This window comes from Silene latifolia, chromosome 11 (assembly GCF_048544455.1).
Source record: "Silene latifolia isolate original U9 population chromosome 11, ASM4854445v1, whole genome shotgun sequence".
NCBI lineage: Eukaryota > Viridiplantae > Streptophyta > Magnoliopsida > Caryophyllales > Caryophyllaceae > Silene > Silene latifolia.
Genome location: NC_133536.1, coordinates 176,786,039 through 176,809,891, shown reverse-complemented (window position 1 = coordinate 176,809,891; position 23,853 = coordinate 176,786,039). Strand labels below are relative to the sequence as shown.

Genomic DNA, 23,853 nt, shown 5'->3' with positions numbered 1-23,853 from the left:
ATGAATGAATGAATGTGGGACGGGTATTTAAAAACATCCGAAATCTTCAAACTCCAGGGGGAAGACGAGCGACTTCCCCTCGGGACGCTCCGATTCTGGTCAATCTGGGTTCAAGAAATCTCGCCTAAAGACGAGTGTCTTTTAGCGAAGACGAGCGGATTCTTCAGTTCCAGGACGAGCGGATTCCCTTAAAGACGAGCGGATTCTGTTACAGGAACTTTTGTTATTCTGCACTGGCAAAAAGACGGGCGTCTTCTTGCAAAGACGAGTGGATTCTTTCAGACGAGCGTCTTCTCTGCTGGGACGCTCGGATTCTCTAACAGTCCCAAATTTTCAACTTTACAGCTCATTTGGACGGACGGTTTCGGCCATAGACCCTCGGATTCCCTAAAGACGAGCAGATTCCCCTTAAGGACGCTCGGATTCCCTTTGGTCTACCCGGATTCAGTTCCATCCGTGCACTTGCATATCCCGTGCCATTTTCATTCTTCAAATCCCGTGTTCTTCATTGTAGGGGCACTATTAAGGCATGAATAGCCTAGAAAATTGCTATCCCCACACTAAGCTAAAGCACTACACATCAATTAAATCATTAGTCCCTCCCTCACTTCTCTCAAAAAATGATAAATATCTTGATCAAAGCATAAAAACCCAAAAATGACAAAAATACAATGTAAGAATTAAAATGCAAGTTAGGGAGTTAGAAATATTTACAAATGATGGTTTGGAGAGGACTCCACCAAACTCTCATCCTTAGTGAGATGTCATGGGGGCATGTCCAAGGTGTTGTTGATGTTGCTCAACACCTTGAAGAAGTAGTCAAAAGCTTGTTCATTGTCATGATAAAGATCTTCAATAGATCTTTGCACTTGTTGTCCTTCATGTTGGTCTTGATCGATAGCATTACCAATGTAGGGATTGAAAATCCCTTCAAACTCATCGCCCCAAAGACGACAAACTTCATCTACTTGATCACTAAATATTTCTTGAGTTGATAGAGACAACTCTCCCACTTTCTTGTCTTGGCCAATGAGGCCATCTTCTTCATTGCTTAACTTTGGTGAGCTTTTCAAGCTTTCTTTGTTACAATTTCCTTGCTCTTTGAATGGAGCATCATTGATTTTCTTCCTCCTTTGGAATTCCGATTTCTTCCTATCATCCTTCCGACTATAATGATCAACCATAAAACATGGTTCATGCAAACGGGGAGCTCTCATGGTCTTGTCAAGATTGAAAGTTATGCTCTCATCTCCCACTTCTAGAGTGAGCTCTCAATGCTTCACATCTATCACCGCACCCGCGGTGTGCAAGAAAGGTCTTCCTAGAATGATTGGAATGTTGGAGTCTTCTTTCATGTCAACAATGACAAAGTCCACCGGGATGAAGAATTTCCCAACTCTTACGGGAACATCTTCCCATATCCCCAATGGTGTCTTCGTCGATCTATCGGCCATTTGGAGTGTGATATTGGTGCATTTAAGCTCTCCCATCCCTAACCTTTTACTCCCCGAGTACGGCACAACACTCAGACTAGCCCCTAGATCACATAAGGCTTTGTTGATCGTGGTGTCGCCAATGGTACATGGTATTGAGAAGCTTCCCGGATCTTTAAGTTTTGGAGGTGAACTCCCTTGAAGTATTGCACTACTCACCTTAGTGAAGGTGATAGTCTCAAGCTTCCAGATCGACTTCTTCTTCGTGAGGATGTCTTTCATGTATTTTGCATAGGCCGGCACGTGATTGATTAATTCCGTGAAAGGAATCGAGACTTCCAAATTATTCACAATCTCCATAAATTTTCCAAGTTGGTCATCAAATTTGGGCTTGGCTTGACGACTCGGAAAAGGAAGTCTAATCACAATGGGCTCCTTCTCCTTGGCCTTGTCTTCATTTTTCTTTAAAACTTCTTCTTTTGATGGTTCTCCATCCTTGGAGTTTTGCACAACTTCTTCTTTCTCACTAGTTTCCACAACTTCATCCTCAACTTGCTTCTTCGGTGCTTCATACCTCGTACCACTTCTCAAGTGAATGGCACTAACTGTTTCATGTCTTGGGGGATTAGTTTGAGGTGGTAATTGCCCCTTTTGTCTTTGTGAGCTTGAAGATGCAAGTTGAGTCAATTGGGTTTCCAACATTTTGGTGTGGGCTAGGATGTTGTTGATGGTGATTTCCTTTTGTTGACTATCCTTTTGCATTTGAGTGAAAAACTCTTGTTGATTCTTTTGCATTTGGAGGACCGCTTTTTGAACATCAAAACCTTGGTCATTTTGTTGATTGTATGGAGTTTGATTTTGGTAACCTTGGTTTTGGTTGTAAAAGGGTCTTTGATTTTGGTTTCTCATGGGAGGTGGGGTGTATGTTGGTTGAGGGTTTTGAATATTTTGACTTTTGTATGAGAGATTTGGGTAGAATTTGGCGTTTTCATTGTAATAGTTTGAATAAGGGGTACCACTCTTGTATGCTTGAAAAGCATTCACTTGTTAATTTGTTCCCCTACATTCAGTTTGGTCATGTCCCAAAGTTCCACAATTCTCACATATCCCACTTGGGATTGATGAAGATGCCTGTTGGAGCTTGTGTCCTCCACAAATTAGTGAGATAACATTTGTAAATCTCTTACAGGTTCACAAGGTTATACTTCGTATATTTAATCAGTTGATTAACGTTTACCTAATAACGGTTGGCTTGCTAGAAAGTTTGACGTTATTATCATACAGATGGCGGTGATCAACTGGTCCCTAAAGGTCACACCTATAGGATGTTTTTGAAAAATGTGGTTATAGAAATATAAGTACATTGATGCCCAAAATGACTAAAAAGTTAGTCAATGTGTTGATGAGATAATTATTTAATGAAAATTAAATAATATTAAGTTGAGACGAATTAACTGTCAATTCGTAAAATAAATATAATAAGTTATATTTAATTAAATATATATAATGTTAGCTTGGACGAATTAATCTGTTAATTCGTAATTAAATATAATCAGTTGTATTTAATATCAACAAGCTGAATGTGTCATAGTGGTAATAGTGAGAGTACACATACCAAGAGGTCTTGGGTTCGATCTCCACTAGATGACAATTCAACACATATTATATATTTTTGGAAAGACCAAAAATAAGGAAATTTGTATTCCTTATTTCGGTCAACAGTGGCCGAAAATTAGGAGAGTTATTTCTTTCCTAATTGATTTCGGATTTCGGTCTATATAAAAAGAAATGTAGAAAATTATTTCTAACCTAATACTTTTTCTGACCTTGCCTCCTCTTTCTCATCACAAGAACACAACGACTAAAAATTTTTACAGGAAATTTTAGATTGATTTCTAGCATAATCAAAGGGTATATCTCAGATCGTCTTGGGTGCAACCAATAAGCGAATACCTACTTTGGTATTGTTCTTAGGCCATATTTGCTAGGACCGGAGGTTAATTCTAAATCTTTTTACTTATGTTTATGTATTTTATTTTATGACCTTAGATGATCTTCTTTAAATCGTTATAATCCTTCATGTTAAAGGGAAGTATACAGATTATTTCCCACAAGTGGTATCATAGCACAGGGCCACGATTTTAATTTTGATGATTTTCATAAAATTGTATGTAAACTAATAACCTAATTTTCGAGTATATAAATTAGGGTTCTTTTTTCGGTAAAAAAAAAAAAACAAAAAAAAAGAATATTTTTTTTTTGGCCGAGATTTTTTTTTACGGCCTGATTTTTTTTTGCTTTGTTTTCCCTTTTGTTTGATGATTTATATCCAATTTCTTTTGATCATATCTTTGTTTTAATCGGTTAAAATTATCATATGAAGAATTGGCGAATTTTGATTTAATGCAGATTAAGTTAGAATAGATATAGTATCATCATGTCATTGATACGAGAATTTGTTTTTGCTATATAGTTTTAGCATAAAAGATTAATCATGCTTGTTAATCCATTTGCTAAACCATGTTCTATTAGCAACTGTAAACTTTGTTCATCATCAATCTTGTTTTAGGGCTTACTGCCGCAAAAGGGAATTTTTTTTTGACGGCTCAAAAAATTTTAAGGGTTTGCCATTTGAAAAAAAAAACGTTTTTAGGAATTTTTTTGATTTACCGAATCAGAAAAGGAAAGGGAAAGTTTTTTTTTTTTTTCCTTCTTTTGCCGCATAAAAAAAAAGGTTTTGTTTTTTTTTATTGCCGGATAAGTAAAAAAAAAAAATTTTTTTTTGGTTGTTTTCTATTTCAGCCGGGAGCTGGAATTTTAATAAAAAAAAAATAATTTTTTTCCTTTTATTTGGTTTTGCCGAAACCAAACAAGAAAAAAAGAGAAGTTATTTTATTTGGCCAATTAGTTATTGTGAATCGTTTCACAATTTAATGATACCGAGTTATTTTAAAGCAGTTTAAAATTTTGACGGATAGAATTCGTATTACAAGTTTAATATGGATTATGTGTGAATTAATGTGATTAAATTGCGGAATTGTCACTTAATTTAATTTAAATAGGTGGTTTGGATAAATTAATCAACATAATTAATTTATTGTATTATGTATGTTTAATTTATTTTAGTTGGTGTTTTTAATTATGTTGAATGAATCGAATGAATGAATTTTATTTACGTATTTAATTTTTGCAATCAGTTGTATAATGTAATACCTAGTGTGGCCTTAGTCAATCATGTTTTCGTAATGAAGGAAACATGATTTTTATGTAATTATGAGATCTCGAATCTCCTTTATTTTAGTTTTGGGTTTTGAAATTAGAATGTAATTAATAGGTCAATTATGTAATTTTAATTATTGTAATTTCAAAGAAGACTAAAGATGAAGATTCAAGCTCACTCCCGCTACATGGATCAAGATGGAACATCAAGACAAGCTTCTCGGGTCCAAGGATGGATTCCAAACTTGTATTTATTGTTCATTTTGATAGGATAGGCCACACTAGGACTTTTACTGTTTTTTTTACGTTTTTCATTTTATTGTTTTTCATTCACATGCTAGTAATTGCATCATATTCCGCCTAAAACCAAACCACCTACTACTAAAATGCATGAAAATTGACTCATATAGGTTGTATGTTAGTTTTCATGGACATGCAGATGTCACAGTCTTTATGCCATCACCTTAGTTAAAATCATTCTCGCATGCTAGATTATAGTTCGCTTAAAATGAATTAAAAAGTTGATGGGATCTTCCTCTAAAACGGAAATAGAGATTAGTCTTTATAAGGGCAAACATCTATGAATCCCTTCTTCGTCGGTAGGCCTAATATGACCCCTTCTACGTTGGGTAAGTAGTTGTGTTGACTTAGTTTACCTCAACATTATAGTCCGAAGAGTTTCTCGTGATTATGATGGACTAAAGATAGTATTTACAAAAATTTATCGACCAAGAATTCTAACGGTAGAACTAGCTAACAAAGTTAGCTTATCAATTTCTGAGAAAATTGAGTCTTGGGGTCATTTATATAATTCTTGAGGGAGGTCAATTGTATAAATGTTTTTGAGTCTTCGCGTTATGACATTAGTTCATTAGATTTAAAATAAAACGATGCATGCCTTATTATTTTATTCTTCTTTTGATGTAGAACACGCTTATTATCAATATCTTTTTGTTACAACAAATGGTGGAAATAACGCAATCCCAATGCCTAGTGCCACACTAGATCGTTCGTCCTGGCTTAAAATGTTCATGGACCAAATGAATCATCCACTCGATCGAAGAATGATGGGTCCAATTTTGGATCGGGAGGCGGCACTACGGAATGTCTGCCATCGCCGACGGTAAGCTCGGGTATTTAATCGAGCCAATACCGGTCAACACAGGCCCAAATGCAGGAGTCAACGAGTCACTCGCTTATGGTGATTTCGTTATGGAAGCGGGTGCGATAAAGAACGTACTCATCTTTGCAATGGAAACCAATTTGCAGAGACGCTTCATTGCCCAAGGTGAAAACACGATTTTCACCACGCTCACTAACGAGTTCTCAAAGGCACCGAGAATCGTTACATATGAGCATACCTGTAGCTTCTTTGATGCGAAACTCCAGAAGGGCCAACCGGTTAGCCCACACATTCTTCACATGATTGAGAATGTCGAGAAACTGGAGTCACTGAATTGTAGAATCAGTGAGAGCATTGTCATTGACCGAATGCTTCATTCTCTTCACGATGGTTTTGCCCTTTTCAGGGAGAACTACTACATGAATGACTTGAAAAAAAGTCATCATGAGCTACACTCCCTTCTCGTACAGACCGAGAAGGATATGAAATTGAGTGGGAGCATGAAGCAGGATGTTCTCACGATTCACAACAAAGGTAAAGGTAAGGGCAAGGCTCATGGCGACCTAGCTGTAGGTAAGCCAAAGTTTAAGAAGCCAGGAAATGGTAAGAGTGCGCCTGGTGAGACTAGTGGCTCACAGGGCAAGACAAAGAGCAAGGGCGGTGACATAGAGTGCCACCATTGTCACAAGACTGGACATTGGAGGAGGAACTGTCCCGTCTACCGTGAGGACATCAAGGCAGGCCGCGTCGTTCCTGTTGGTATGTCATCTTATATTCATATGATTGAGATTAACCATACAAGTTTCGGAACTTGGGTACTAGATACTGGTTGTGGTTCTCATCTGTGTAATCATTTGCAGGACCTAAAGAACATCATACCTCTCGAAAAAGGTGATGTGGACCTGCGAGTCGGGAATGGAGCACGAGTTGCTGCTGCCTCGAAGGGAACATATGTAATCCAACTCCCTAGTGGTTTTGAGTTATCTTTAAATAACTGTTACTATGTACCCACTTTATCTAAGAATATTATTTCTGTTTCCGTACTTGCTAAAGACGGTTTTACATTTTCAATAAAGGATAATAGTAGTATTTTCTCTTTTAATGAAATGATTTATGGCAAAGCAGTTTCCATGAATGGAATTTATATCTTAGATCAAACCACGGAAGTATTACACATGAATAATAAGAAATTAAAGGTTGGTGGCAAAGATCAAACCTATCTATGGCATTGTCGAATGGGACATATAAATGGGAAACGCGTAAAGAAACTCGTCGATAATGGGACTATTCCCTCATTCGGATTTTCTGCATATGACACGTGTGAATCATGTCTCATTGGCAAGATGACTCGAATTTCCTTCAAAGGTGTTGGAATGCGCGCTAGTGACCAATTAGGACTCATACATACGGACGTATGTGGACCTATGTCAATTACCGCTAGTGATGGCTATAGATATTTTATCACTTTCACGGACGATTTGAGTAGATACGGATATGTCTACTTAATGAAGCATAAAAGTGAGTCCTTTGTTAAATTCAAGGAATACCAGAATAGGGTACAGAACCAACTGGGTAGAAAGATTAAAGCACTTCGTTCAGATCGGGGTGACGAATATCTTTCAAATGAGTTTGATCAACACCTGAAAGACTGTGGAATCGTTTTGCAGTTAACTCCACCTGGAACACCTCAATTGAATGGTGTGTCCGAACGGAGAAATCGAACCTTACTTGATATGGTTCGATCCATGATGAGTCACACTGTAGTGCCTGATTCATTATGGGGTTATGCTTTTTTGTCAGCTGCTCTTATACTTAACCGAAGTCCATCTAAAGCTGTCGACAAGACTCCATATGAAATGTGGATGGGAACGGTACCTAACTTGTCCTTTATTCGGGTTTGGGGCTGCGAGGCTTATGTCAAGTGGAGACACGAGGATAAGCTCGGCCCGCGATCGGTCAAGACATACTTTATAGGTTATCCAAAAGGAACATTTGGTCATTACTTCTATTCGCCTACCGAACATCGAATATTTGTTGCGGCTAGTGCGACGTTCTTAGAGAAAGAATTTCTCGAGAACAAGTCGAGTAATAGAACCTTCGAGCTGTCGGAGATTCCAGAACCAACAACCGAGGAACAGATGGAGGAAGCTGTACCTCCAACTGATGATACGGTTAATATTCCTGAGGAACCTAGGAGGTCGGGTAGAGACTCTCATCCTCCGGAAAGATACATTGGTATGGTCGAGGAGAATGATGTTTTACTTCTAGAAAGTAATGAACCCGCAACCTATAAAGGTGCTATGGCATGTTCCGACTCAAAGCTATGGCTCGAAGCCATGCAATCCGAGATGGACTCCATGTATGAGAATAACATATGGGATCTAGTTGATTTACCTAATAAGGTAAAACCTCTACAGTGCAAATGGCTTTACAAAATAAAGCGTTCTGTAGACGCGCAACCAGATATCTATAAGGCACGATTTGTGGCAAAAGGTTTCACTCAAGTGCAAGGATTGCATTATGATGAGATTTTTGCACCTGTAGTCATGCTACGTTCCATTCGGATAATCATAGCGATTGCCGCATTTCATGATTATGAGATTTGGCAAATGGATGTGAAAACCGCCTTCTTAAACGGTTATTTGGAGGAAGAGTTGTACATGGTGCAACCCGAAGGTTTCATAGATCCTAAACATCCTAAGAAGGTATGCAAGCTTAAGCGTTCCATTTATGGACTTAAGCAAGCTTCTCGGAGTTGGAATCATCGTTTCGACCGAGTGATAAAAGAGTATGGCTTCACTCGATCGGTCGAGGAACCATGCCTATATATCAAGTCGAGTGGGAGCAAGATTTTATTCTTGATATTGTATGTCGATGACATACTCTTGATTGGGAATGACATTTCTCTCCTATCTTCGGTTAAAGAATGGTTGAAGAACCATTTTCAGATGAAAGATCTGGGTGAGGCACAACGCATTTTGGGAATCCGTATCTACCGAGATAGATCACGACGGACGTTATCACTTAGTCAGGAGTCTTATTAGGATAAGGTTCTTGAGAGGTTCAGCATGACCAACTCCAAGAAGGGGAAACTTCCAATGACGTGTGGGATGTAGTTGAGCAAGTCTTAGTCACCCACGACGCCTGAAGGAATTGAGCGCATGAGTCATGTTCCTTATGCATCTGCAATAGGATCAATCATGTATGCCATGATATGCACACGTCCTGACGTGGCATATGCATTGAGTATGACGAGTCGGTACCAAAAGAATCCTCAAGTACCTACGGAGGACTAAGGATTGGGTATTGACTTATGGAGGCGATGCAAAGTTATGCGCAATCGGTTACGCAGATGCCAGCTTCCAAACAGATCGAAATGATTAGAAATCTCAGTCTAGATTCGTTCTTACTCTTAATGGTGTTGCGGTCAGCTGGAATAGTTCTAAACAGGAAGTTGTAGCAGATTCTACTACTGAGCCATTGAAATATGATAAGCATTGAGGACACGTTATTTCCATGAGAATTTAACGTGTACCTGAGTTATAGTAGTTGATTATGAATTCGATACGTTATCTTTTTCATATACTATTTATAACTTCATCGGTTTTATAATATTTTGTTTTTCACGTGGATTGTAATGACAACATTGAACGCCACAAAGTGAACTGAATTACATTATATTTGTTTTGGTCCGTAATCGCCAATGTGAGCTGATAACTCCGGCTATTATATTGTGCAGTCGATTGATGGCGGGTTCAACGAGCCATAAGTCAAACGGTTGACTTATCGATCACAGATGCGAGATTATGACGATACCTCGTAGGACAACTTTTTGTGACAACGTAATGGAGTCCTAAATGTTTTATAACATTCGATGCTAGGTCGTGGATAGGACATCCATTGTGTACCTAGAGTCGATTCTTTTGACTATCAACTGTCTCTTGAGATTAAGGCAGTCTTTGGGTGACTTTGGTTTCTTTCTCACGGTCTACCATAACTGGGGCTAAGTAGATTTTTTCTGGGTCATTTCATATTGTGCTTACATCTGCAAGATTTGAGTTGAGAAAAATATCCAACCTTTATCAGGTATAGTTATTTCTCAGGGCCACTCGAGGAGTTGTAACTGAAATGCATGGCCATGCTCGAATGTTGATTCGTTTATCAGTTAAGTTACTCTCTAGTCGGGAAAACCACTCTTGATACTGATCGCTTGTAAAATACGACCTTTGTGAATTCGGATTTGCAAATTGTATTACATTGAGTGGGAGAAATTTTAAAGGATATGAGAATCGGTTATCCCACATATACTTGTGAGGACAAGTGGGAGTTTGTTGGAGCTTGTGTCCTCCACAAATTAGTGAGATAACATTTGTAAATCTCTTACAGGTTCACAAGGGTGTACTTCGTATATTTAATCAGTTGATTAACGTTTACCTAATAACGGTTGGCGTGCTAGAAAGTTTGACGTTATTATCATACAGATGGCGGTGATCAACTGGTCCCTAAAGGTCACACCTATAGGATGTTTTTGAGAAATGTGGTTATAGAAATATAATTACATTGATGCCCAAAATGACTAAAAAGTTAGTCAATGTGTTGATGAGATAATTATTTAATGAAAATTAAATAATATTAAGTTGAGACGAATTAACTGTCAATTCGTAAAATAAATATAATAAGTTATATTTAATTAAATATATATAATGTTAGCTTGGACGAATTAATCTGTTAATTCGTAATTAAATATAATCAGTTGTATTTAATATCAACAAGCTGAATGTGTCATAGTGGTAATAGTGAGAGTACACATACCAAGAGGTCATGAGTTCGATCCTCACTAGATGACAATTCAACACATATTATATATTTTTGGAAAGACCAAAAATAAGGAAATTTGTATTCCTTATTTCGGTCAACAGTGGCCGAAAATTAGGAGAGTTATTTCTTTCCTAATTGATTTCGGATTTCGGTCTATATAAAAAGAAAGGTAGAGAATTATTTCTAACCTAATACTTTTTCTGACCTTGCCTCCTCTTTCTCATCACAAGAACACAAAGACAAAAAAATTTTACAGGAAATTTTAGATTGATTTCTAGCATAATCAAAGGTTATATCTCAGATCGTCTTGGGTGCAACCAATAGGCGAATACCTACTTTGGTATTGTTCTTAGGCCATATTTTCTAGGACCGGAGGTTAATTCTAAATCTTTTTACTTATGTTTATGTATTTTATTTTATGACCTTAGATCATCTTCTTTAAATCGTTATAATCCTTCATGTTAAAGGGAAGTATACAGATTATTTCCCACAATGCCGTCATGGAATTAACATGATGCATTGGTGATTTTGAGGCGTCTTCAAGCCTACCATAGCTTTTTCGAACTTCAAATTGATGGTATCAATGTGAGCACTAAGTTGAGCACCCAATTGAGTAATAGAGTCCACTTCATGCTTTCCTCCTCTAGTAGCCTTGCGAGGTCTACTATGTTGTGAATTATGGACCGCCATTTCCTCAATTTTGTTCCAAGTTTGATTGTCGTAAACTTCGGTGAACATTCCATTTGATCCCATGTTGAGAATGTTTCTTGAGTCTTCATAAATACCGTTCCAAAATTGTTGTACCAAGAACCACTTGCTAAGTCCATGATGAGGACATGAGCAACAAATTCCCTTGAATCACTCCCAAACTTCATACAAATATTCTTCATCTCTTTGCTTAAAGCCCGTAATTTGAGCTCTTAGCATGTTAGTCTTTTCCGGTGGATAGAACTTTTTGTAGAAAGCTAGAGGCAATTTCTTCCAAGAATCAATTCCGAGAGTAGCCTTATCAAGGCCTTTCAACCATTGTTTTGCGGTGCCAATTAGATAAAAAGGAAATAAGACCCATCGAATTTGGTCTTGAGTTACACCAGTTTGAGAAATCGCATCACAATAGTCACAAAAAGTCTCCATGTGAGAGTGAGGGTCTTCACTTGGCATCCCCCCAAATTGGCTTCTTTCGACTAATTGGATAAATGCGGATTTGGCAATAAAATTTCCGGTTAAATGTTGTGGTGTGGGAGTACCATTAGGTAGGTTCTCCTCGGTTGGTACGGAATGTGATGAAAATTTAGGCATTGTGGGTTGATTTTGTGTTGGATTTTGTGTTGGGTTCTCCTCACTCAACTATATGCATGATCTAATGAGACTCGAGTTGGTTTATGTCTTACAAGTCTCATTGAAAAGATATGTGATGGGTAAAAAATGCAAGGATTCATAGGCTCGCATTTCATCAAACATAACATGTGCATAAGTTGAGATCACAACAAGCAAGCAAATAAACTATGAAAACATATTAATTTAAGCATGAATCATCCCCTATGTTGGTTTCTCCTAGTTACCCATTAACCCTAGCTAAGGAAACTACTCACTCATTATCATGTTGAACATGCTTGCAAGGTTGTCAATCATACCAACAAAGTGAAACATGATGAATAAATGAAGATAATTAACAATAATTAAAAAGGGATGAAGAGAACTATACCTACTAATGATTCCAATAATAATGCAAAGAATAATAGAAGTACTTAATGATTGATTGGAAGGTTGTAAATCTCCCAATAATAACCTAAATAATCTTCAATTACCCAAAACAAAAGATGAACAAGAGAGAGATTATGGAATTGAAACTTGTATTAAAACTTGATTAAATGTTGATTACAAGATTAAAGAGAGATTTGATTGATATTAACAACACTAAAGATTGCTAAGAAGAACATGCTCTTCTAATTAGCCTAATGGGGTATTTATAGTGGGGCTTAGTTATATAGATTAGGGTTTACTAAGGGCTTAAATGACGATTAAGTCCTTGAGGAATCGCCGGTCTCTAGGGAGACTCCGGTCTCCTTTTCGCCGGTCTTAGAAAAATATGCGCATCCTTTCTTGAAGCTTGTAGAAGACGAAATGGCTGACAGACAATCCGGGCTTCCAGGGCACGGGACGGGCGGATTCTGGTGATTCAGGACGGGCGTCCAGCTAGGGGAAAATGGGCGGATTCTTGGTGTTTTGGACGGGCGTCCACTGGGGGAAGACGCTCGGATTGTACCTCTCGGACGGGCATCTTGTGGACAATCTGCTCGGATTGTCTTACACCTACTTTCCTTCTTCTTTCCTTCCTTTTTCTTCATAGAATCCTTGAGGATTTCCTCGGGGATGCAAGGATCTTTTCTCATCATTGCCCATCTACTATAGTATGTACAAAGGCTTTCTAATCTTGTCTTCTGTTTTATACTTGGTCATTGAATTCAATCAATTTAGCTTCATTTTGCCATGAACATGCAAGGTTTGCACTCCTCTCCTACCAAGAAAACAAAACCTCAAAGAATATGCAAAACAAAGGACTAAAGACAATAAATGACCCAAATATGCACTAAAAAGCATGGGAACAAGGCTAATTCGGGGACTAAATATGCTCTAATTATGGTCACATCATCTATCCTCTGGCAAAGACTAACATGTTGAGAGCCCAAATCACCGGGTTCAAACAAAGGGATGAGGAATCATTATATGAAGCATGGGAGAGATTTAAGGATACTTGTTGCTCTTGTCCTCACCATGGACTTAGTGAATGGTTCCTTGTTCAACAGTTTTGGAATGGCTTATATGACGACTCACGAAGTGTAATTAATATGTGCTCCAATGGGAGGTTCACTGAGGTTGATGACAACCAAACATGGGCTAAAATCGAAGAAATGGCGGTTCATAATTCCCAATATAGTAGACCATGAAAGGCCACTAGAGGAGGGAAGCATGAGGTGGACTCCATCACATAATTGGGTGCTCAACTAAGTTCTCACATCGACACCATAAACTTGAAGCTTGAGAAAGCCATGACAAAGCTTGATGAGGCTTCCAAATCACCCAAAAAACATATCAATGCTATGATGGCGAAATCCTCAATCCCAAATGGAGTGTGTGAAAGTTGTGGAACCTTGGGACATGATCAAAATGAATGTAGAGGAACAAGTGAATAAGTGAATGATTTCCAAGCATACAAAAATGGTACACCCTATTCCAACTACTACAATGAGAATACCAAATTCCATCCCAATCTTTCATATAAAAGCAAAAATGTCCAATACCCTCAACCCACATATACACCTCCTCCAATGAGAAATCCTACTCAAAGACCATACTATAATCAACCCAATGACCAAGCTTTTTATGTTCAAAAAGCGGTCCTCCAAATGCAAAAGAGCCAACAAGATTTCTTTGCTCAAATGCAAAGGGATAGTCAAGCCAAAGAAACTACCATCAACAATATCCTTGCTCACACCAAAATGTTGGAGACTCAATTATCTCAATTGGCCTCTTCTAGCTCCCAAAGACAAAAGGGACAATTACCTCCTCAAAGTAATCCTCCCACAGCACATGAGACCATTAATGCCATCCGCTTGAGGAGTGGTACTAGATATGAGGGGCCAAAGATGCCAATTGAAGAAGATATTGTTGAGAAGAATGACAAGCAAAGTGATGTGATTGAACCACTGTGGAGAAATCCTAAGGTGATGGAGACAACTACCAATGACTCATCAAATAAGAGAAGTGAAGAGAAGGCTAAAGAAGTTGAGAAAGATCCTATTGTGATTAGACTTCCATTCCCAAGTCGCCAAGCTAAGCCTAAGTTTGATGAGCAACTTGGAAAGTTCATAGAGAATGTGAAGAACTTGGAGGTTTCTATACCATTCACGAAGCTAATATACCCTGTTCCGTCTTATGCAAAGTACAGTAAAGATATCCTTACCAAAAAGAAGTTCATCCGGAAATTGGAAACCATTGCCTTTACTAAGATAAGTAGTGCAACACTACAAGGGAATTCCCCTCCAAAGCTCAAAGATCTAGGAAGCTTCTCCGTTCCATGTACCATAGGTGATACCACAATCAACAAGGCACTATGTGATCTAGGTGCAATTGTAAGTGTCATGCCATATTCGGTATGTGAAAGACTAGGAGTGGGAGAGCTCAAGTGCACCAACATGACCTTGAAAATGGCGGATCGTTCAGCAAAGAAACCATTATGGGTATGGGAAGATGTACCCGTGAGAGTTGGAAAGTTCTTCATACCGGTGGTCTTTGTCATTGTTGATATGGAAGAGGATTCTAACATTCCAATCATTCTAGGAAGACCATTCTTACACATCGCTGGAGCGGTGATCGATGTCAAACATTGAGAGCTCACCCTTGAAGTAGGTGATGAACAATCACTTTCAATCTTGATAAGAGTATGAGAGCTCCCAACTTGTTTGAGCCATGCTTCATGGTTGATCACTATACTCAGGAGAGTGACAAGAAGTAGAAGAAATCTCCATTCAAAGAACAAGGAAATCTCAAAGATAAGGGCAAAGACACACCGCCCAATTGGAAGTAAGATATTGATGATGTTAAAATGGCTCTATTCGAAGAGCATATAATTTTTCACAACAAGAATAAGAGCTTGAAAAGCTCACTCATGACAAGTATAGATGGAGGCCTCATTGGCCATAATAACAAGGAAGGAGAGTTACTCTTGTCAACTCATGATCCAACCTACATAGGGGAGATAGCAAATGAAATACATGGTCTATGGGACGATGAATTTGAAGGATTGGTTAACCCCTACATTGGGAATGCTATGACTCTAGACCAAGACTTGATGGATCCTTGTCAACACTTTGACTCGGTTTACAACAATGAAGACAACAATCTATGCAAGACCTTTACCATGAAAATGAACAAGCCTTTGACTACTTCTACAAGGTGTTGAGCAACATCAACAACACCTTGGCTTTGCCCCCTTGACACCTCTCAAGAGAAGGAGAGTTTGGTGGAGTCCTCCCTAAAGCACCATTTGTAAATATTCTAACCTCTTAACTTGTATTTCATTTAACTTGTACAGTACTCATTTTTGCATTGCATTTTACATGCTTTGTTTGACGAATTTGTGTGACATGAGAGCAAGTGAGGGAGGGATTTTAATGTGCTTTAAAATGTGTAGTGTTTGATGATCAAGTGTGGAGAATATACAAAGCACTATAAGCCTCTCATTGATAAAATAGTTCAGAGAATTAGAAATTTGGGAGCTAGAAAACTCTCATATGCAGGTAGATTGGTCCTAGTTCAATCAGTGCTCAAGGCTTTGCATAATTATTGGGCTAGTATTTTAATTCTACCTGTAGGAGTGTTCAAAAGAATTGAGGACATTTGTAGGAACTTCCTATGGATTGGAGGGGTTGACTATCTGAGGTCTCCTCTTGTCTCTTGGGGGAAAATTTGTAGAGCTAAGAATGAAGGTGGCCTTGGTCTGAAATGTGCTATTCAGTGGAATAAGGCGGCAGTTGGGAAATTGGTCTGGTGGTTGGCATCCAAACCAGACCTATTATGGGTCAGATGGGTTAATGGTGTGTACATAAAAGGAGAAAACTGGCTTGAGTATGCTCCTACTAATAACTCGAGTTGGTCATGGAGGAAGATATGCTATGTCAAGTCCATTTATCAAGAATCCTACCAAAATCTCATCTGGACCATGGATCAGGGAAATGAATATTCTATTGCTAAAGGGTATGACACTATCAGAGATAAAGGGGAGAGAGTTCAGTGGAATCAGTTCGTCTGGAATAAATATACACTGCCTAAACATATATTTCTTTCCAGGATTTACATGCATAAAGCTCTAAACACTAAGGATAAGCTTTGTAAATTCGGGATAAGTGTCAATGATACCCGTGAGATATGTGGTTTAGAGACTGAGACGGCTGCGCATCTATTCTTTGCATGTGTGTATAGCTCCAGAGTCCGTCATTTAGTAGGCGGATTGATTGGAGAAAGTATCCCAACTGATGTTACCACAGATTGGAGGAGAGGTTTGAGGGGTTCTGGAATTAGGAGGGACTTCATCATCGCCATCATTAATGCATGCATCTATGGCATCTAGAAGCAAAGAAACCTATGTAAATATGAATGGACTCTTATTAACCTAATGAAATTGAGCAGGCAGATCGTGAAGGAGGTGTCTGATTGTACCTTGAACTCCGAGGAGATTCTGGGGTTACGAGACAGAGAGTGGCTGGAAGGATTGAGGAATAGTACCTGATTGAACCCAGATGACAACATAGGAATCGGGTTTAATTCATGAAGGAGATGCTTTTTTTATCTTAAAGGGGAAAGGGAGGAGTCTCCTGGGATTGTTGTCCAGAATAGGTTAGTGACTGAAAAAAGTGTGTAGTAATGTTCGTAATATACTCCCCTAAACCAGATGTTGCTTGGAGTTGGAAGTCTATCTGCAAACTTAAAGTTAAGTTCCCATTGGCTTTCTCTACTGGTGTATGGAGTACCACCCCTCCTGGGTATTCTGTTTCCAGTGGTTATGAGTTGATCAGGACTCATTACCCACGGGTCCCTTGGTCCAAATACACTTGGAATGTCTGGAGTGTGCCTAAGCACACCTTTATTAATTGGTTAATAGTCAGAGAGGCCCTGCGTCTGAAGGATAAACTATTTCTGTTGGGCATCAGTCAGGATGCTTTATGTTTGGTTTGTGGTTTGGCTGATGAGACTCATTCACATCTCTTCCATCAGTGCCATTTCATCAGAAGAATTATGGGGATGCTCTGTGCAAAGCTTCATGTTAGTCTTCCCCTCACTGGTACCTTGGCTTGGGTTCATAGCAAGCCATGGTCGAAGATTAAAAAGAAGGTTACTATTGCTTGGATTCAGGCGGCATACTACATGGTTTGGATTCAGAGAAACAAAGTCTTTGTGGAAGGCACCCTAGCTCATCCGAATAGGGTTGTCCATGATATAGTTAGCATGATGAAAATTCGTTGTACTTTTTGGCTTCAAAATGTAATGTCTGCTAGAGATAAGGATTGGATAATTATGATTAGCTCCTAATTATAATTATTCATTGCCTTGAAATTGTACCATTAGTTGGTAGTTGTAAAATGTTTGTTATTTGGTTTTAATGAGAAGCTAACCTTTCACCAAAAAAAAAGAATTGACACGGGAAGAAGACCCCCACGAGCTTACCTGAGCTCGTCGGGACTGGGAAAGGTGTATAAAGTGGAAATCTGCTCTGGAAAGAAATCTGCCTGTCTCCAGCTGAAGTCGAGCGAGCCAGATGAAAATCCGGCCGACTTGCCTCCAAGACGCCCGTTTTCAAAGCCCTGCAGAAAGTCGATTCTTCGCTGGGTGAAAATCCGCCCGACTCCAGCTCTGTCCGCCCGTCCCGACCTTCTATATCACCAAAACACGGGACCAACACCTCTTCTTCGTTTCATTTAATTTCATTCAAACACAAACACAATATTTTTCCCTCACTTCAACCTTCAAATCCTTATCCAAAAAAAAAAAAATCTCATCCGAATTCACCACAATCAAGTCCAAACTTGCTCAAATAAAAAACAAATCATTCCTTTATTAAGAATAAGACCATTCAAACAACAATTTCTTCACAAAATCAATCAATTCCTCTAGGATTAGGAGAAATCTGAAAATCCCCAAATTGATTGGCCATTCAATTGAGACTTAAAGAGGAAAGGAGCATTCAAGCATAAACTTGGTTTGTTGATACTAGTTTGAAAGGAGAATAACATTGGGAAGGACCAAGGGAGGCATCAAGGCAACAAAAACACCAACATTGTCCAAAAGATAACAAGCTCTAGCATCTAAAGCAATGGTCTTGGTTCAACAAAGGGAGAAAGCTCCATCAATCATCAATGCTATCGAGGAAGCTACTACTTCTATCCCGGAGATGGAACAATTGAAGAATTATCCAGACGTAACTTTTATATCCGATAAGCATAAACTTGGAATTCGAATCCCTAGCCAAGAAAAAGATTCTAGCTACAAAATTCATATGTCAAGATGCTTTGAGTAAATTGGGTGTCCTTGAGCAAACAAAGGCATTTTTCGAGTCCATGGGATTATCAACCCTCTTTGAAATGAATGAATTGGCATACCCCTCCTTGACATTGGAATTCATTAGTTCCTTGAGGGAGTATAGAGGCTCGAGATTATGTAGAATTCCGTCTCGAAAACAAGACTAGAACAATGCACAAAAGTGAATTTGGTAAAGTGTTTGGGCTTAAGAACCACTTTGGCAAGCCTATATCCGGTCGTGAGTTCACTACTTTCAAAGAGTGTCATGCCTTGTACATTCATCATCCGGGTATAAGGTATTGACAGAAGTTCATGGCAAACATTTTAATTGCTAGAAAGGAAGCGAATCACTTGACGGAATTAGACTTTGTTTACCTCGAATCCTTCTTTAATGTTGGTGGGAAACCCAAAAGTGAGTACAATGTTCTTGAACTATTGATTAAGAGATGGTTGGATATTGAGAATGGGAAAGATGGAGCGGCTTTCATTGTTAATGGAGGCTTGGTGACGAGGTTTGCAAGGCATTTTAACCCAGATTTCAACAAGGATAACACTTATAAATAGGTTAAAGGAAGCCACCTTCATGACATGAGCAATTTCATTCACAGTTTTCAATGGGTCAAGCATGATAACTTCGACCATACCTATGAGTGGCTCATCAAGGATGCCAATTCCATTGTCTTATCAAGCAATCTTTTTCGCATCTCCACTCACCGGACCAACTACCTTATTCCCGTTTCTGAGCAAGCCGAGACCATCATTAAACAACAAAGAAATCCAAGAGAAGAGACCTCCTCCTCTATTGTTACACCACCATATCCCCTTTCCTACCAAGAGTTCAAATCAAGTGATGCTATGACGGGCAATGATTACTTGACCCAACTAATGCAACATATGCATAAAGAAGCTTACAATGATCGGGTGAATGAATACCACGCCCAATATCCACCCCTCTACCATCTTGCTAGGCAAGGACTCCTTGATCCTTCGAGTTCTTTGCAAAATTGGGTCGATAGGAAAGTGTTCTTTCCTAATGCTTCTCAAGATGAAGAAAAGGATAACCAGGAAACAAGGATAGAGGAGGAATTTGATGATGAGAGCGGGGAAGGTAGTGGGTCTTGCCAAGATGATGAGGAAGAAGAGAAAAGTTCAAGTGAAGAAGAAGATGACGGTGAAACCTCCGGTTCAATGGAGGTAGATGTTGATGAGGATGTCGTGATGAGCGACAATTTATGGTTGACAAAGCTTGAAGGAGGGTACTACAATGCGGGGTTGATCACTTATGCTAGTACTAACCTATTCCATTGTGAGTCTCCTACCCCTCTTTTTGGTTTGTTTTTGTCTCATGTTTCCATGACATGTATAATATTTAACTTGTTTCTTTTTGAGAGTCACTTTGGACTCTTGGTAGTTTTGAGTTTGGAGTCCTAGCACCACTCAAAGGATTCCCACCTCGGTCACATTGAGGTTCTTATCTTTTTTCTCTCACTACAAGAATCCAAAATGATAATCTTCATTCATGCATTGCATTTCATGCCTTGTGAATGAACTTCCCTTTCTTTTTGCACTAGCAATAGTGTTTTGTCCGGTTTGGGGAAGTTCAATAATAAGAAATTCGAGTTATATAGTTTAGCTTAATTTGCATGACTTGTATATAGTTTAGCTTAATTTGCATGACTTGTATATATTTATCACATGTAATTGTTTAGGCTAAAAATAGCATAATAAAGAAAGCCCACTTGGTAAAATAAAGATTATGACGAAGTGGTGAGGAGGAAGAGAGCCCGCGGTCAGGAGAAGAGGGAGCGGGCTTAAGAAGGATCAAGAGCCCGTCATAAAAGGTGCCCGCGTTAAGGAAAAGAGTGTTAGGGAGAAGTTAGGGAAAAGTAATCATCCTCCAATTCATCTCAGCAAATAATATACGCTCATTCTGGATCTTGCAGGCCTGACGCCTAGGGCCAGCAGGATTAGCTACGCACCACAATTGTAATCATCCTCCAATTCATATAGTGCAACACTTGGCAGGGTACCGTCCCTCCCGCGGTTGTTCCCACATTGGGTTTTCCGCGTCACCAAAATCTTACGTGTCAATTTACATTACGTACTTTATTTTCCGTTTACTTATTGACATACAAATCATCATACAATCGGCCAACGAATATAGACTACATTGACCCTAATTAATCGACTTAGGTAAAAAATACATAAACAGTTTGGCGCCCACCGTGGGGCATTGTGGTCGTCAATCGTTGATATTCCAATGGAAAAGCAAATATCTGAAGCCATGTCACGGAGCAGGCAGCCATCGCCACCACCATCGTCTACCCAAAGTCCAACATCGACAGTGGCCACGCAGGCTCCCGGACACACCTCAAAAATCATACCGACAACAAAAGCCTCTCTACCTCCCAGGACCCCTGTTGTATCAGCCCAGACAAGATCAGACAAAAGGAACATCAAGCTCAGGCCTCACTCCGCCGCCCAGTCCCACGCAAATCCTGCTCGCCGGCGTGGGAAATCTTCAGAAAGCTATGGAAAACATGAGAGAAGACCAAAGGAGAGCAGATGCCGAGGTAAGAAGGAGAGACAGAGAGCTCTGGGCACAAATTGATCTCCTAAAGCAAAGAATCCAAAGACTCCAAATGAACGGGACGGGTGAAAGAAGATTTCCTTTGGTAGATCTGACATAAGGAGCAGCAGGCAGCAGACAGATACTAGCTGAAATAATTACAAGATTGGATTTGGCTACGACACCGTCAGATGGAAGGATAACCCCACGAGGGTTAGGATACCTCACACCAGATAGCTGGCAGCCAGCCAGCTGCGTAGGGATACAAACAGGTGGCCTCTCCATCAGCAGTCCTGCAGCAATCGATCAGACACCTGTAGCAGGATCCAAGTCAAACCAGCAAGTGAACTGGCAACAGGGGACAATCGTTGCCACAACCCCTATGGCAGCCGGAACTTATCAGAATATTCAAGAGCCAGGATCAGGAGGAATTATGCAGACAGATGACAGGCGGACCCTAGATTCAGCCAATATAACTAATCACCAGTACTTGGAACTAAAGGAGATGCTGAGTAGGGTTCCAGGGCTACCACCCCCACTCGAGAAAGCAGCTCTAGATAGTTATGCCGACTCGCCATTCGTGGACACCATATCCATCACAGCCATGCCAAAGGGATTCACAAACCCAAATATGTCTCTCTTCGACGGCACAGCAGACCCCTTTGACCATATCACCAAGATAAACGAGAAAATGATGACGGTAAATGACCATATGACAAGTTAAGGAAGCCTGCGCATGTGCAAAGGATTGGTCGACCCTAACAGACCTAAGCACTTCGATGGTTTGTAAGCCCGCCAACAGGTCGATATCTACATTTGCTGAATTGGTAAACGCATTTACTCAACAGTTCGCAAGCAGCAAAAAGCCACAGAAGCACGCAGGAGACCTGTACAGAATCGTCCAGGGGGCATGAGAGAGCATTGGAAAAAACAATACCAGATTTAACAATGAGAAGGTAGCAGTACGAGAATGTGATATCTCAACAACAGTAGAAGCCTTCAGAAGAGGCCTCCACCACGACTCTGACCTATACAAGCAGTTAACCATGCATCCATGCCATAGTTTCGAAGCAGTACATGAGAAGGGAGCTGCCGCAATAAGGTTGGAAGAGGATATCCTAGCCAGAGCCAGCTTACAGAGCGCGCCAAGTATTTCTAGTACTTCTGCCGTGGAAAAATCAGGAAGAAAGCAAACCACCAGCAAGAAGGACGAGAGATACAGACCATATGGGAGGGGAGTCAACAGAGTCGAGGAAAACCAGCTACTCCCCACCCTGGCAGAGTATGGGTTCACCACAGGTATCGGAGGAATCTTGAAGGCACTCAGGGAGATGGGAGATGGAGTCAGGTGGCCTAACCCACCAGTAGGAGAGCAAGCTTGGAGAAAGGATAGCAAGAAGAAGTGTGAATTCCATCGTGATATCGGACACAACACTGAGGATTGCTACACATTAAGAAGAGATATCAAGCGCCTGTATGAACAAGGAAAGCTGAGCCACCTGTTACCACGTGGAGGCAAGCAGCAGGATAAGGTAGGTTTCGCCAAGCCGGCAGACCCACCCACATGCACTAAAATTATAAACGTGATAACAGGCGGCTCAGACTTAAGCGGCCTGACATACTCAGCAGCCAAAAGACATGCCACCGAGACCAAAGGAGACAGGCCAGCCAACTCTTGTAGAATTTCTCACAGCGACCTGCCAGCAGTAAGCTTTGATGAAGGAGATACATACGATGAACGAGAACACCATGACGCACTTATTATCACCTTGTCAATGGCCAATTGCACAGTAAGAAAGGTCTTGGTAGATACAGGAAGCTCGATCAACTTAATCATGCTGAAAACCATACAGAACATGGGATTCGGCGAGAAGGATTTCTGAAGAAGACTATTCCGCTAGTAGGCTTCGGCGGAGAAAAAACACCGCTCGCTAGTTGAGATAATCATCCCCACCTATGTGGGAGGAGTCAACAAGCAAGTCAGGTACCTGGTTATAGATGGCCCCTCTACTTACAACGTCATCCTAGGAAGATCATGGCTGCACCAGATGAAAGCAGTCCCTTCAACATATCACAAGTGCATAAAGTTCCCCACCCCATGGGGAGTAGAAACGATAAGAGGAGATAAGGAGGAAGCTAGAGGTTGTTACAAGAAGGCACTCAAATGCACTGCCAGCCCTCCCGCATAACAATTCTGTATGACCTATCCAGACGAATACATCGAGCCCCAAAGATAAGAGCTGGATCAGATTAACCTGGACAAGCTGCACCCAGAGAGAACCGTGCTCATCGGAGCAGGATGTACAGGAAGCTTACGACAGTAGCTAGTCAAGTTCTTATAAGATAACATGGACTGCTTTGCATGGTCACACGATGATATGATAGGCATAGATCCATCCATCATAACACACAAGCTTAGCGTGCACCCAAAGTGTAAACCCATCCATCAGATAAGGAGAAAGTTTGCAGCAAAGAGAAATAAGGTAATCAACCAGGAAGTAGACACTGTTTGGCAAAGAAAGAAGATAAGAGAAGTGAAATACCCAGAATGGTTGTCTAATGTAGTGGTGGTGCCTAAAAAGAATGGGAAGTGGAGAGTATGTGTGGACTTCACT

General features: G+C 40.0%; 2 protein-coding genes and 2 non-coding genes across 4 annotated transcripts; 3 read left to right on the top strand and 1 right to left on the bottom strand.

Moving 5' to 3' along the window:
* Window positions 1-11,413: 11,413 nt before the first annotated feature.
* LOC141616609 (small nucleolar RNA R71) lies at window positions 11,414-11,520 on the top strand. The gene has a single exon (XR_012530943.1). It is a non-coding gene; the product is annotated as a small nucleolar RNA R71 (small nucleolar RNA).
* A 1,748-nt stretch (window positions 11,521-13,268) lies between these two features.
* Window positions 13,269-13,375, bottom strand: LOC141615652 (small nucleolar RNA R71). The gene has a single exon (XR_012530061.1). It is a non-coding gene; the product is annotated as a small nucleolar RNA R71 (small nucleolar RNA).
* Window positions 13,376-14,240: 865 nt separating this feature from the next.
* Window positions 14,241-16,723, top strand: LOC141614396 (uncharacterized). Its single transcript, XM_074433142.1, has 2 exons — window positions 14,241-14,396; window positions 15,788-16,723. The coding sequence occupies exons 1-2, from the start codon at window positions 14,241-14,243 to the stop codon at window positions 16,721-16,723; spliced, it is 1,092 nt and encodes a 363-aa protein (XP_074289243.1).
* Window positions 16,724-17,016: 293 nt separating this feature from the next.
* Window positions 17,017-17,682, top strand: LOC141614395 (uncharacterized). The gene has a single exon (XM_074433141.1). It carries the CDS (start codon window positions 17,017-17,019, stop codon window positions 17,680-17,682), a length of 666 nt encoding a protein of 221 aa, XP_074289242.1.
* Window positions 17,683-23,853: the final 6,171 nt, after the last annotated feature.